This window comes from Chionomys nivalis, chromosome 8, assembly GCF_950005125.1.
Source record: "Chionomys nivalis chromosome 8, mChiNiv1.1, whole genome shotgun sequence".
Lineage (NCBI taxonomy): Eukaryota > Metazoa > Chordata > Mammalia > Rodentia > Cricetidae > Chionomys > Chionomys nivalis.
Window position 1 is genome coordinate 56,758,839 of NC_080093.1, and position 15,933 is coordinate 56,774,771.

Genomic DNA, 15,933 nt, shown 5'->3' on the forward strand with positions numbered 1-15,933 from the left:
ATATTAATATATAATATACAATTACAATACATATTGTATTGTGTAATTATAATATATGTTGTATATAATATACAATTAATAACAATAATATTAAAATACAATTGAAGTGTTACTGCATAAAACCTCTCTCTATCAATTTTACTACTTCAAGTTTCCCCTGTATCATCGCTCTGTCCCTGCTTGAACTCACTCTGAGCATTCTGGAATGCACAGAACACCAGCAGCAGAGGTCTCGGGCTACATTGCCTAGAGTTCCCTTGTTCTGCTGAATCTCAAATTCAACTTCAATCCCTTGGCAATGGTCACTAACAGGCTGTGACAGGTTTGATGAGGAAAGTGGGCCCAGGTTGGTCTGGGCATGGAGGTGGTGGCTAGATGAAGATGGTCAGTGTTTGTGTGTGGTGGTTTGAACAAGAATGCCCCCCAGCCGTAGAAATTTGAACACTTGGTCACCATGGAGTGGCACTAGTTGAAAGAATTAGGAGGTGTGGCCTTGTTGGAGGAAGTGTGTCACTGAGCAAGGGAGGCTATTGAGTTTCAAAAAGCCCATTTTTCCAAGCCCAGAGTCTCTCTCTCTTCCTGCTGCCTACCAGAGGTAGACATCTCAGTCACCTCTCCAGCACCATGTCTGCCTGCCTGCCACCATGCTTCCCACCATGATGATCACGGACTAAACCTCTGACACTGTAAGCAAGTCCCAGCTAAAGGCTTTCTTTTGTGGGAGTTGTGGTCATGGTGTCTCTTCACAGCATTAGAACACTGTGGGCAACACACAAAACCTACTCAGAGGCGTGAAGTCCAAGGTCAGGTGGTGCCTGAGGCTCAGAAGACAACAAGTTTCATGGTTGATGTGAAAGCAATTCTAGGGGGAACAGACAATTAGTTCTAAGTAGAAAGAAGTTTAATGACATCAGTTTGGTAAATGGGGATGGGGAAGTCTATAGTCTCTGAGGGGGATACTACACTTTGGACAGGTTTATGACCAGATCATCTGTTGATGATAGGGGTCATCACAGTTTTCTATTTCAGCTTCAGCATCAGCGTCAGCATTCAGGCAGCAAACAGCTCCATCTATATTTTGAAAGAGAGACATCCATTTGGTCCTCAGGCCACAGTAGAACCACTTTATGAGGAAGGGTGCATTGGAACTCAGGGAACAGAGGTACACACTAGCCCAGCTCAGTGGTACCCAACTTCCACATCTTCCGCAGGGCTGTTCTCGGGCTCTTCTGCATCATCATAATCCTCATCCTGCGCCAGGCCCTGGGATGCTGCTGACTCCTCTGCTCCCTCCTCCATAGGGACTGTTTCAATGTATTCATAGACAGCATCTGAGGACAGCTGCCCCATTGCTCCCAAACCTGCAGAGATCAGACCAGAACTTTCCAAAAGAAGCACAGCTAAAACCTCAGCCACCCTCTCTGGTTCCTTTTGGCTCTTGTGCATGCTGAGAACCCAGATACAGGGAGATACCCCTGACTGCAGGTGCCCTCAATGAAATCTCTATTGCTCAGGATACACAATGCTCAAAGGTCTGGTGTAGGACGTGTAAGTGCAAGGTCCACAGCTCATCTGTGAAAGATCTCAGTCAGGACAGCACAAGCAACGGTGGATGAGGGAATGGAGTCCATTGTGTACCTGCAGGATGTCCTCAGCACAGTGGACCAACCCAGAATCCTCCAGACCATAATAATCCAGGAATCTCCCGATACTAACTCGGCATTGGCTCTCATGGAGACTTGCCAGCATTCAGGACAATAATTATAACAGAGAGGGTGTAGTAGCTGGAGTCTCACAACGTTTCCCTTACACTTCAGTTCCACTGCCTTTGGGACACATTACCAGCTTGTTCCTTACCCATGCTGATGACTCTGCTGTGACACCACTTAGCAGCCAGGACCAAAAAAACTATGCCCAGGAGGCAGCTGAGGACCAGACTGGCAATCTCAGGCAGGGTCCAGACCTCAGGAACAGGTGGTGAAGAAGCCAAAGAATTGCCTATGGAGCACAGACACAGATAATGAAAAATGTGTGTACTGTGTACCTGGGCTCCCTGGGACGAGCTGATGCTCGGGATGGAGGACATCAACCTCCCCGTGAGCAACCCAGGACAGCTTGACGTCAGTGTTACATTAGCAGGTAACTGCTCATGTAAAATCATCATGTATAACCACGTCCTAAATAGAACCCCAGTAGCACAGACACTTAGAGAAACAAATAATAAATGGGACCTCCTGAAACTGAGAAGCTTCTGTAAAACAAAGAACACGGTCAACAAGACATAACAGCTGCCTACAGAATGGGAAAAAATCTTCACCAACCCCACATCAGACAGAGGGCTGATCTCCAAAATATACAAAGAACTCAAGAAATTGGTCATCAAAAGAAAAAATAATCCATTAAAAAAATGGAGTACAGACCTAAACAGAGAACTCTCAACAGAGGAATTAAAAAAATGGTTGAAAGACACTTAAGGAAATGCTCAACATCCATCGGAGAAATGCAAATCAAAACAACTCTGAGATTCTATCTTACACCTGTAAGAATGGCCAAGATCAAAAACACTGATGACGCCGGGCGGTGGTGGCGCACGCCTTTAATCCCAGCACTTGGGAGGCAGAGGCAGGCGGATCTCTGTGAGTTCGAGACCAGCCTGGTCTACAGAGCTAGTTCCAGGACAGGCTCCAAAACCACAGAGAAACCCTGTCTCGAAAAACCAAAAAAAAAAAAAAAAAAACACTGATGACAACTTATGCTGGAGAGGATGTAGGATAAAGGGAACACTCCTCCACTGCTTGTGGGAGTGCAAACGGGTACAGCCACGTTGGATATCAGTGTGGTGATTTCTCAGAAAATTAGAAAACAACCTTCCTCAAGACCCAGTAATACCACTTTTGGGTATATACACAAAGGATGCTCAATTGTACCACAAGGACATGCGCTCGACTATGTTCATAGCCGCAGTATTTGTCATAGTCAGAACCTGGAAGCAACCTAAATGCCCCTTGACTGAAGAATGGATAAAGAAAATGTGGTACATTTATACAATGGAGTACTACACAGCAGAAAAAAATAATGTCATCTTGAAATTTGTAGGCAAATGGATAAATCTAAAAAACATCATATTGAGGTAACCCAGAACTAGAAAGACAAATACTATATGTACTCACTCATAAGTGGCTTTTAGGCATAAAATGAAGAAAAGCCAGCCTACAATTCACTACCCAGAGAACCTAGACAACAGAGAGGACCCAAAGAGAGACATACATGGATCTAATCTACATGGGAAGTAGAAAAAGACAAGATCTCCTGAGTATATTGGAAGCATGGGGATCACAGGAGAGAGTAGAAGGTGATCGTAGGGGAAGGGAGGGGAGCAGAGAAAAATATATAGCTCAATAAATAAAAAAGAAAAGATCATCTGTGTTAACAGGGCAAGATGCACCAGAAAAGAGGACCCAAGTGCTCAGTCCTAGGTTGAGGGAGGGCGAAAGTCCATGTGGGGGTTCTCATTGTCTTTCCCTCTGCTCTGGTATGGATATGCTGTCCAGTAGTATACAGCCCTACTCTGACAAAGCCACATAGTCTGCAAGTTAAAGGCTCCTAGAAGGGGCTGCTTATGACCCGGGAGTTTGGTTCCCGTGTTTTCCCATCCAGCAGGTACATGAGAAATGAGTAGTTTCTGACAGACTGGGAGATCATCCCCACAGGCTTATACCTGACACAAAGTGTGCCCTTGGCATGTGGTCTCAGCGGTTCTCAAGAAAGGTCAGGAAAGGGTGCCTTTGCAGGCTGTCCAGGTAATGATGGATGAGTGGAGGGAAGGATTAACAAAGAGCCACTTACCTGAAGTCACGGTCCCAGAGATGTCTGCAAAAGAAATGCAGGTTGGGGAATTACCAACCACCTTCAACAACACAAATGTGCCCATACCTTGTGGGTGGCAGCCAGTATGTCAGCATGAGCTATATAGGACAGAGGGTGGCAATTGTCCCTGGAGCACCAATGGTACCCTAAACATTGGGGTCCTGTGTTCAAGGATTTGTCTGAGCAGAATAAGGGTAGAAAATAGCCAGAAATATCAATCTGGTCTTCCTCTTCCCACCACTGTGTGCTGCCTCACTCACCTAGGCAGCGTACTCCAGCATCCTCCTTGTGGGAGCAGTCTCCATAGCCCCACGGTTCCACCTGGCAGGCTCCCAGAGATGTCTCAGTGCCTCGGCATCCCACTTCATCTAGCCATATAGGCCCTGAACCTGGCCCAAAGGCAGCATTGTGCAAGGCAGCTATGGCCGGGCCACAGCCCAGCTGCCGACACACAACTTCTGCATCTGCCAGGTCCCACGAGTCATCACACACTGTGCCCCAAGAACCTGCATGCCAGAATTCTACTCGTCCAGAGCAGCCATCCTCACCCCCAAACACGCGAAGCGCACCTTCCTCTGGAAAGGGGTCAACAATCAGTGCATGATGCTTTCGGGCTGAGAGGTTCTTAGGAGACTTGTGGAGGGAGAGTTACCTGGGCAGTTAAGCGCTGACGAGCAATTGGGAACCTGCCCCATATCCTGAGAAACTTCAGTCTTTTCTGTGTGGAAATTAAGAATCATACCAATGTCATAAGTTCAGGAACCTAAAATCTACGAACTACTTTCTTTCCCTCATGCTGTCTCCCCATAACTAGACGGAAAAAATCTCTAGGTCTCAAAGGAGAGTCACAAAGCCTGAGAATTCCACATACTATTCCCTCTCTGGGTCGTCTTTAGGAGAAACAGGAAGCAACAGGATCCTGAGCTGAGTCTCTATGATCCACACCCCACCCAGAGCCCCAGTGAGACCCCTTGGAAATTCACAACGCAGCTCACCTGTACACACCAGCCAAGCCTCCTCTCCACTGAGGCAAGAATGCCTGTTCCAGGGTTCCGAGGGGCATTGCCACAAGGACCTGTCATGCTTGTCTCTGCACTGAATGGACTTCAACCAGACAGTCTCAAGTGTAGACAAGCTCCTTGGCCTGGCCAGCAGCTGCCCTTGGGACCCACAGCCCAGTTGTCCACACAGAACCCTCAGGGAGGCAGCATTCAAGGACTGGCACACGCCACCCCAGGTCCCATTGTAGAAAACTTCCAGGCGTCCTGTGCATGCCTGACTGTGTTCCTGCAGCCTTATATCAGTGAATTCTGCAGACAGAGGGCCCAGTCAGCCACGCAGAGTTGGGGAGCACTGGGGTGCGTCAAGCTGGACCTGTAGCACCCACCTGAACAGACCACGCCTGCGTCCTCCTTGTGCCCACAGTCTTGTTGGCCCCAGCCTCCTGACAGGCACTCCCAGAGAGCAGCCTCCTCACCCAGGCAGCCCAGTTCGTCCATCCAGATGCGCCCAGTACCTGCTCCAAAATGGGCAGCCCGGGGGGCACTGAGAGCATAGCCACAGCCCAGCTGCCTGCAGACGACGTGGGCATCGCGCAAGTCCCAGGCATCATCACATACAGTGCCCCATGTGCCCTGATAGAACACTTCAACACGCCCAGCACAGCGGCCCTTACCCTCTGCCAACCGTATGCGCAAGCTCCCTGCAGAGAGGAGAGACCCAGTCAGGGCACACTGGACTACATGAGCAAAGCAGAAACCCAAGGTGGGGGAGGGGGGAGGAGATGACACCCCACACTCACACTCACCTGAGCATACCACACCCGCATCCTGCAAAGTCCCCGCAGTCACCAGCTGAGACACGGACACATTGCACCGGCTCAGGTGTGTCTCAGAGCCCAAGCACCGCACCAGGCTCAGCCCCACAGGGACTGTCTTGTGGCCCGGTGCTGAAGCGTCATAGGCTCGCTGTGCCTCTCCGCATCCCAGCTGCCGGCACACCACAGCAGCATCACGCAGGTCCCAGGCATTGTCCAGCACACGCCCCCACACACCATCCCGGAAGATTTCCACTCGTCCATCGCAATGGCTCTGTCCATCCCTCAGCCGCAGGGCGTCCTGGAGACCTGACAGAGAGAAACTCTGAAGGGCAGAGGACCAGTGCATCGAAGAGCCTCACCTATCCCCATCCTCCCAACCCTTTCCCGCCTCTGTCCATCAGTCCTGCTTACCTTCTCCTTCACAGTCTCATGATTGCCTGCACTCACCTGAGCAGATAACAGAGGCTGGATTTTCCACAGTGCATGCCTGGGCCCCTAGGGTGCTTGCTGGGCAGCTCAGCAAGTGGGGTTCTGTCCCCACACAGCGAAACACATCTGTCCAGATAGGTTCCCTCACATTTCCAAAGTGGCTTCCGTAGGGTATGGCCACCGCACGGCCACAGTTGAGCTGGTGGCAGAGCACCATGGCATCTGCTAAGTCCCAGTGGGCAGCACAGAGGGGCAGCCAGTTCTCCTTTACCCGAAGCTCCACACGGCCCTCACAGCGGCCGCTGCCATTGACCAGCCGGAACTCTAAGGGAGAGCTGGAATCAGTGAAATCTCCACATCCCAGAGCTGCGGACACCCACGTTCAGTGTGAGTTTCTTACACACAGGACACGTGCAAACTGGTCACACACAGACTAAGCAGGAGAGTGTCTTTGCAGAGTGCTGCTATTAAAGGTAGGCTAAGTAGCTCCTGAGCCCCGGCCCTACACAACTCCATCCCCTTCTCCCCAAACCCTCACATCCACGACACCTCTACCCTTCCTAACTCAGGGATCATGCTAGGGAAACTAGAAGCATCAAATTTCTTGAAATTGAATATGGGACATCTCTAGTGTGATGATGCCTTTAACGTTGGCTACACACAAACAGATATGAACACTAGACAATTATGTGGCCTGGATACCAGGCAATATAATACAACAGAGAATTAACCTACAGACTAAGAGAAGAATAGTTTTTTCTGATCACTAAAAGAAATCTCTCTGTGTTGCCTCAATAACCATTTTACCTATGAAAAGAAGTTCCAAAAGCGACATACCACACAATTCTAAGCACACGGTATTTAATCTGCTTCATGAAACCATAAAAAGAACTGGAAAATGTGAGGACTATGTGCAATGTCTCTGTAAACTGAATCTCAACAACTTGTCAGGAATGATGAAACGAACCAAAAAGAAAATTGTGTGGCCCAATTGATATGACTGCAGGGATTTAAGGGTAGACATGGGCAGAACAGAAGAATCAAGGAACATAATGATAGACCCACTGATGTTATCCCAAATGAACAGTGGCCTGGAGACCTTTGGGGTACCCCTAAGCAGATAAGCATGTCTATAAAGAACGTACTTTAAAGAAAGGATAGAACCAATCTCGGTTTGTTTAAAAAAAAAAATACTGAATTTTATTCAGTATCTAAAGCTACACATGCAATATGAGGCTTCCTAGGAAAACCAGGAATAGAATGACCACACAGGTCAATAATCCCACTTCTGGTCATCTAGCCAAAGGCACGCAAAAGAGCATGTGGAAGAGACAAAGGCCCTTATGTGTTTATTTCAGCACTATCCACAGTGGGACATGGAGTCGACTTAGGTATCCCTTAAAGAGTGACTCGGTAAGGAAAGCATGGTGTGTGATAATGTGAATAGCTATGGGCCCCATAGACACATGCATTTGAATACTTGCCCATAGGAAGTGGCACTATTCAAAGGTTTGGCCTTGTTGATGTAGCTATGATCTTGTTGGAGGAAGTGTGTCACTGTGGGGGTAGGTTTTGAGGTCTCCTATGCTCAAACTACTCCCAATGACACAGTTCACTTCCTGTTGCCTGGGGATCAAGACATAGAACTCTCAGCTCCTTCTCCAGTACCATGTCTGCCTGCATGCTGCCATGTCCCACCATGATAATGGACTAAACTTTTGAAGCTGTCAGACACCCCCAATTAAATACTTTCCTCTATAGGAGTTACCATAGTCATGCTGTCTCATCACAGCAATAGAAACTCTAATTAAGACAGTGTGTATGAACAAGATGATAGGTATGTCAGCCACTGGGAAGACTGAACTCTGCCATTTGGAGGAAAATGCATAGAAAAGAAGATGTTAAGCAAAATAAATCAGTCACCAGGTGACACAAAACACAAATTCTCATCTTCATGAGGAAGATGCTGATAGAACAGGACAGAATCACATACTGGTTACCAGAGCCAAGAAGGGAGGTTGGGGAGTTGAGGGAGAACAGTTAAATGTGTTATGGAACAACCGGACTTATAATGCTCTCTAATGTGGCTGACCACAACTTGTGGAATATTTCAAAATAGTTAGAGGATAAGGTGTTGAATGTTCTCAACAAAAAAGTCATGTCTGAGATGACAGATATGCCAGTTACCCAGACCTGACCAGTGCACATTATAACATGAATTACCATGTCAGACTGCACCCCTTAAATACAGACACTAAGTACATGTTAATTAAACACAGGAAATATTTTACACATATTACACACAGAATACACATCTTAAAAGATAAATTGCACAAGACCTACATTGAGGGGAGCAGGCCTCCTTGGACTTGTAAAGCTTTAGATGTGACACCAAAGAACAAGACAAGCAGAAAACTGGTTGGAATGAAACAAAGTTGATCTGTGTATAGAAAAGGACCTCATCACTAAGGAAACAACACACATGGCGGGGCTGTGAGCCATGTATTACCGAGGCCTGCAGTAGAGAACATGTGGAACCATCAGTACTACCCCCAAACTAATCCTTGTTCTGTGACAGAGCTGTGCAGTCATTTTCCCAAAGGTGAAAAAGGAAAGCAGACACAAGAGAGGAGAGAAACATGAATAAGAGACCATGGAACTTCTAGGACAGGAGAGAACGCAAGTCCTGAGCACCCGCCCACAGCTGTCCATCCACAGTCATCACAGTCCATCACTCAGATTACTGATCCTGCTAACACAACCCAACACCCTTCTAGGTTGTGCTGACTCACTTTCCCCTGAGCAGGTTAATGCAGCATCTCGATCATGGCCACACTGGTGTCCAGGCTCCCTCTGGCAATGGAACAGCAGTGATTCATTGCCCACACAGCGAAAGGCCTCTGTCCACACTGGCCCTGATCCACGGCCAAATTGGGAACTCTCAAGTATGGATACAGCAGCGCCACATCCCAGCTCCTGACAAACCACGTGGGCCATGGGCAGGTCCAGGTCATCATAGCAGACAGAGCCCCAGGTAAGTCCTCGAAGAACCTCCAGGCGTCCTTCACAGGGGTGTGTGCCACCCAGCAGCCGGGCCTCCACGTGACCTGAAGACAAACACTAAATGAAGCAAATGTGGTGAAGGTAGGGTTCCTGCAGGTCACTGGAGTGAAGTGATGGCTGCCACCCAGTCCCCCAGTGAGGAATGGTATAGGAGGGCAGGGACAGCCTCCCTTGATCCTGGCACAGTGGCCCACAAGGCAACTTCTGAGGTCTACACAAGGATGTTGAAACTGCTCCTCATACCTCACTTGGAAACTGGAACCCACACAGATTCTGACCATAAATATTCTCCTAGTATTTTTGCTTCTAGAGAGACATGGTCCCCATGTCATCACAAGCAAGGCAAATGGGCTCTACCCCAATAGCTCCTCAAACCCAGAGTGCAGACTAGACAGGAGCTATGGGCAGAATATACAGTGCAACACCCTGGGACACCCTGGGACCACCCTGAATCACCTCTCAGGAGAAATGGTGACAAACACTTCAGAGGAGAGAATACTATTGACTCTATGTTTGGAAACAGATAAATCTCCTTTGTCCTTCTCGAGATATCCAACATCTAGACTAAAATGCTCAGGGTGAAGCGTCCCTACCTCTGCTCGTTACCTGTTGCATTGGTTGGAGGGTACCAGTGTCTCTGCCTCCTATTTAGAGTCATATCACTCCAATTCAGAGTGCTAGTGCCCTGGCGCCTGAGACCATAAGCACCCTGAGTGTCTGCCCCACATCAGGGCACTCATCTGTCACTCATAGCAGGAACTCATCCTCTGTGCCAGGGCCCAGACAGCACCATCAGTCTGATGCCTCCAGCAGTCAGAGCAATACAGCTCCAGATATGAGAAGGTCAAGGATCCTCCACCTAACAAGGTCACAGAGGCTGCAGCTATTAAGTCCAGAACCAGGTAGGACAGCAAGAACCTTTCTCTGCCTCAAATAGAAACTCTGAACACCTGAACACTTCTAAGATCAATATATCATCAATAGACAGACATTCAATTGCTCATAATGGCTCACCATTAAGTAGACGTATGTGCCATGTTTGAAATGGTGGCATCATATCTACTTACTCAATTATTTTTATACCAACCTCATTGTACGGACTTTCTTGTGTGGCTACCTTGTAGGCAGGCATGTTTCCATAGGGAGTTGTGCATCCCTGATGGCTATACATAGGACAAGTATTCAGATATGGGGATGCAATTGAATGTCAGGAGGAAACACAATACACCCTGTTTAACTTTGCCCTGTGAGTTTGCATCTGGTTTTCTGCAAAGAAACCTCTCAATAAATCCACACCATTTGGTTTCACACATTTGATTCTAAGAGGTGGAGTATGCAATGATCTCCATTTCCTTCATCTGAATTGATTTGTTCGTGTGCAACACTAATGATCTTAGCAGGGTTTGGTTATAAACTGATATGCACATATTTAACAATTATAATTAAAAAATAGGAAATCAGGAATCTGAGAAAGAGTGGAAAGGACATGATGAATAGAAAGGAAAGGGAAGAATTATATAAATACAGAACTCATACATGAAATTCTCAAAACATATTACAAAGAATACTAGGGTGTGTGCCAATAAAATAATTAGCCTTAGTGTCAAGTAGGCAATTCCCACCTCTCTTCTTGTTCTCCGTTACCATCTCTTCATTCTCACTGTGCTCGCTAGTTTTACATCAACTTGACACAAGCTAGAGTCCTCAAAGAGAAAGGAGTCTCAGCTGAGGAAATGCCTCCAGAAGATTTGGCTGTGGCAAGCCTGTTGAGCGTTTTCTTAATTATTGATTGATGTGGGAGGGTCCAGGTCATTGTGGGTGGGGCCATCCCTGGGCTGATAGCCCTGGTTTCTGTAATAAAGCAGGCTGAGCCAGCCACTGGAAGCAAGCCAGTAAGCAACACCTCTCCACAGCCTCTGTATCAATTCCTGCTTCCAGGTTCCTGACCCTGCTTGAATAGGAACCGCTCTCACTACTTTTGATGATAAACTGTTATATGGAACTGTGAGTGAAAGAAAGCCTTCTTTCCCCAAGTTACTTTTGATCGTGGTGTCTTATCACAACAATAGCAACCCTAAGACACTTTGCATCTGCCTCTCAGGTTCCCATCCTCACAACTGAACTCCGTTCAGTAGAAACTCCAACTCTTGGTAGAGTCCTTAGGTCCTCTAATTCTACGGTCACTGTCCTTCCAGATACATCAATTATCCTACTGCAGCCCTCCTTCAGGATCCACTGCTCCAACCACACTACCAACCCCCTGGGGTCCTCACAGCTTGCGTGGGCAGGATCCCCCTCGCTCTTCCCCAAAGGCCCCTTCAGACTTCCCTCCAAATCATCTAGCCCTCTTAGCACCACCTGACCTGAAGAAGCACTCTCTACCAAGAGACCTGCGGTCACTACACTTTCCTAAGATCCAGAAGGAACAACAAAAACAAAAGAATGGAACACACACCCAATGAAGACATAACCAGAAAACAAGCCCTAGAATCAACCCATTCATCAACTCCAGATGCCTATACCCCAGCACAGAAACTCAAACATGAACAGCCATGGCAATAGGCTTCCAAGGAACCCAGTTACTTCATTAAAGTAAGCCAAGAAAAATGCAATATAGATGAAGCATTTGACAAGAACTTCAAGTAGCAACTGCAAATATGTCCAAGGACCTTCAAGAGGTTATGAATAAATTTCTGAATGAAGGCCATGAAAACACAAAGAAACAGTTGGGTGAAATGATAAAAAGAGTTCAAGACAAGAAAGTAAAAATAAACTCACTAAAGAAACCCCAAACTTAAATAAAATTGGGACTGAAAAATTTAGGAAACCAAACAAAAACTTCAAAGGGAAGCCTCACCAATGGAGTATAAGGTGTGAAAAGAGAATTTCAGGTCTCAAAGATAGATAGATATGGACACCTCAGTCAAAGAAAGTGCTAAATCTTTTTTTTTTTTTAAAAAAAAGGAAAACTAAATAGAAGAGCTAGGGAAGAACATGAAGCACTCATTAAAGAAAAAAATCCACCCAGAGAACATTACAACTCTAAATATTTGTACACACAAAATAAAAAAGGAACCCAAGTTCACAAAAGAAACAGTACCACAACTAAAATCACATATTGACCCTCACACATTGAAACAGGGAGATTTCAATACCTACTCTCACCTACAGGCAGGTCATCCAAACAAATCCTGAACAGAGAAATGCTAGAGTTAAACAATTTCATAAAAATGTACCTAATAGGCATCTGGATAAACTAATGATGCAACCACTCCATGGTATGGGAAGGTTTTATTGCAGATGTGAGAGAGAGAACAGTCAGAAGAATCCGGGAGAGTCCACAGCAGAAGACTGGACATGGCCAGGGCTATTCTCAAGAGGAGGGAGAGTAGCAGGGCGTAGACAACAGAGAAAACAGTGACAATGGCAGGGGCAGAGCACAGAGAGACGAGTCAGAAGAGGTGGGCTGTAAGCAAGAGTGACTGCGGAAAGAAACTGGCCAGAGACTGATGCAGGGGCTTTGAAATGTATAGCAAACATTTGTGAGTAGGGATTGAGGGGGCCTGGAGGCCAGCATGGACCTTGATTACCTGATGGGTACCTCGGTATATGTTAACTGGAGAGCCATATGCCCATTTTGCCTGAGGAAAGGAGAATGACTTCTTTTGGTAGACAGAATATAACTTTGCAAGTTCCAGAGGAATTCTGGCTTTTATCTAACCACCAGAAATCCTCCAATAGTTCAAGTTGAGCCCATTTCTGGATATTTGGGCTGCCTTTTTGGAGTTTGGGAGATTGGAGTTTTTGGGGGGCCTGACAACATATACAGAACATTTCACCCCAGCACAAAAGAATATATTTTCTTTTCAGCAGCTCATTGGCCTTTCTCCAAAACTTACTACATACTAGGGCACAAAGCAAGTCTCAACAGATATTAAAAATTGAAATAAAACTTTGTATCCTATCTGACCATTATGAATCATGACTTAAGTATCAGCAACAATAGAAGCAAAAAAAGTACACAAACTCATGGAAATTGAGCAACTCACTGCTGAATGAAAGAAATGGGTCAATACAAAAATCAATAAGAGAATTTTAGAAATGAATAAAAGTGAAAACACAACATACTCAAACCTATAGGACACAATGAAGGCAAGTTTATAGCACTTAGTGTCCACACTAAAAAACTGGAGAGATAGCATGTTGTAACTTAGTGACACACTGCAAGCTGTAGAAAACAAGAAGAAATAACACACAAAAAAGAATAGATGGGAAGAAATAGCCAAACTTAGGTTTGAAATTAATGAAATAGAAACAAACAAGCAAACAAAAAACATCAGAAATAATCAATGAAATGAAAAGTTGATTCTTTGAGGAAAAAAAGTAAGATTAACAAACCTTGGGCAAAATTAACTATACGAAATCAAAAAAATCCAATTTTAATAAAATTAGAGATGAAAAGGAGAACATTACAATTAGATACCAAGGAGATTCAGAGTCCATCAGCTCCAAGGTCCAAGCTGGAAAGAAATCCTGGGCAGCGCAGCACCAACAACAGATTTGCTCCCAGAGGGATCTCCCAATGGCTCCCGGTAGCGGTGTGGAATGATGTCGACTATGACATAACTAAGGTTCCGTTGACCTTGTACTGTAGGGCAGATGCCTGATCCCATTTCCTCATATAGAGACACCCACTCTCCACACTGACACACTCATCATAGGGCATTCCTACCTGTGCACACCACCTGGGTGTAAGATACAAGGTCACACTGCTCCGCAAAGTTCACATTGATCTTGCAGAAGGAAATGTTAGGCTCCGTGCCTTGGCAAGACACGAATTTCTGGTCTTGACTTCCAGCCCCTGCTGCTTGGTGAGCTCTGGACCACTGCAGAGCGGTGCCGCACTCCAGGTCTCTGCACAGGACACTTGCCTCTTCCTTCTGCAGGTCACACTTCAGGATGGGGACAGACCCACTCAACAACTCGGGAGACCCAGCACACGGACTGCCACCTCCGGCCAGTATGACTTGCTGAAAGCTTGCACCTGGTGACACAGGAGAAAAACCCACTCCTATAAGCCGCTGCCAAGAGAGCATGATCAGGGTCTGCAGACTGGCATTTTTAGTTTGAAGCAAGTGCTCAGGATCCCTGGTGGTGTTGCTAACTTTTACTGCTACCCCAGAAGAACAGGCCATCAGAGCCCATCCTCCCAGAATACTGTTGCAGACAGGGCGTGCACGGGAGAGACAGCAACTCACAGGAGAGCTTGGGACAGGGCTCGTTCCTCACAACCTGTCCTGTCCCCCTGACTTAAGTTGTGTCTGCTGCAGTGACAGTGTACAGGGACCCCTAGATGTTCCCTGAGGTAATCTAGGTACATCTGTGATATTCAAAGCCAATGGCTGACTTAAAAAAAAAATACAGGAAAAAAAGTTATTGAGAAGGGGAATAAGAAGAGTGAGAACTGGTCTTCTTTAGAACAGAGAAGGTAAGCTTCCCCCATGGTCTCTCACCATGGGACTCTCTGGGGGCAAGAGGCTCCCACCTGACCACACCCCTCCTCGCCTGGACACTTACCTCAGTGCCTCTAGCTCCAAGGCAGGAAAGGAGACCAGGGGAGACTAGGGATTTGAGTAGCCCCCGTCTGACTCACCTGCGCAGTTAATTGACACCACACATTGGCACTTGCAGTCACCGAGGGGCCCCCAGGTCCCTAGAGAACAATTCCAGAGGGTGGCCTCCACACCGCTACAGTTGGTACCATACAGCCAGGGTGCCTTCATCTCTTCAGGCCTCAGAATATACTGGTAGGTAGAGCGTGCATGACTGCAACCAAGCTGCCTGCAGGTCACAGAAGCTTCCTGCATGCCCCAGTGGTCACCACACACGAGGCCTTGATGCCCGCCGTGCTCCACTTGCAGACGGCCATCACATTGGTCTGTACCATCTATGAGATTCAGGGCATCCTCCCCAGTCAGTCCTTCCGGGATAAGACGTGAGTCAGATGGAGAAAATACTGGGTGGGGATTTCATTCCAAGTTTTTCTTGACTAGAAAACTCACTCATCTTCACTGTCTACCAGTTACTCCCTCTTTTTTTAGATTCCCTCACTATGAATATTCTGAATTATCACAGAAACATCACAGAATCAAGATGGTTGTTTTAGCAAAACAGAAACTAGCAGAAACTAACGCAAAGAAATAAGGCATCAGACATCACCAGCACTATGCTACCGCTGACCTCCGTTGCCAATGTTTTGCACACCTGTGTCCCTGACAAGTGGTAAACAGCAGCTTCCACTCACCAGTAGGGAGGGTCCAGCAGGTCAGCAATAGGGGAAACAGAACCAGAGAAGATGCTGCCATTCTGGATCCCAGGGCAGGGTCAGCTCCCCAAACTGATAGTCTCAGTATAGGTGTTTGTTCTGCCTCCAGGCAAAAGGTGGGCTCTAATCTACAGTGATGCTGTTCTAGAGCCAGAGCCTGTAATCACCCTGGGAGCCTCCCCTACATCAGAGCTGGCATCTGTAACCCAACGAAGGCTTTCTCTCACTGTGCCACACCAGTAGTGTGCTTCCTGCAGCTGGTACCCAGTGCAACCCCAAGTGGAAGGGGGCCAAGAAGCCTCCCAGCAAGTTCTCAATGGCTGTGGCTCATGAAACTGGAGTCAAGCAAGACAGTAAGTATCTTTCCCTCCCTCAAATAGAAGATCTGGACAAGGACTGAAATCTTTCCAATATTGGTTAGTCATTAGTA

At 46.8% G+C, this 15,933-nt stretch overlaps 1 protein-coding gene across 1 annotated transcript; it reads right to left on the bottom strand.

The window, feature by feature from the left end:
- Positions 1–1,179: 1,179 nt before the first annotated feature.
- Scart1 (scavenger receptor family member expressed on T cells 1) lies at positions 1,180–15,543 on the bottom strand. The gene is made up of 13 exons (XM_057778963.1): positions 15,483–15,543; positions 14,832–15,158; positions 13,911–14,222; positions 8,908–9,222; positions 6,134–6,439; positions 5,675–5,992; positions 5,255–5,569; positions 4,863–5,177; positions 4,520–4,585; positions 4,128–4,442; positions 3,847–3,870; positions 1,858–1,998; positions 1,180–1,361 (listed from the first exon to the last, which is right to left on the bottom strand). The coding sequence occupies exons 1-13, from the start codon at positions 15,541–15,543 to the stop codon at positions 1,180–1,182; spliced, it is 2,997 nt and encodes a 998-aa protein (XP_057634946.1).
- Between the last annotated feature and the right edge of the window lie 390 nt (positions 15,544–15,933).

Excerpts from the sequence above, each read along its gene's own strand:
- Scart1 (XM_057778963.1), bottom strand. The coding sequence starts at position 15,543 with ATGGCAGCATCTTCTCTGGTTCTGTTTCCCCTATTGCTGACCTGCTGG. Across the intron at positions 14,223-14,831 it reads GGTGTCAATTAACTGCGCAG|GTGCAAGCTTTCAGCAAGTC; the intron begins GTGAGTCAGACG and ends CTGTGTCACCAG. Across the intron at positions 1,362-1,857 it reads CAGCAGAGTCATCAGCATGG|GTTTGGGAGCAATGGGGCAG; the intron begins GTAAGGAACAAG and ends TGATCTCTGCAG.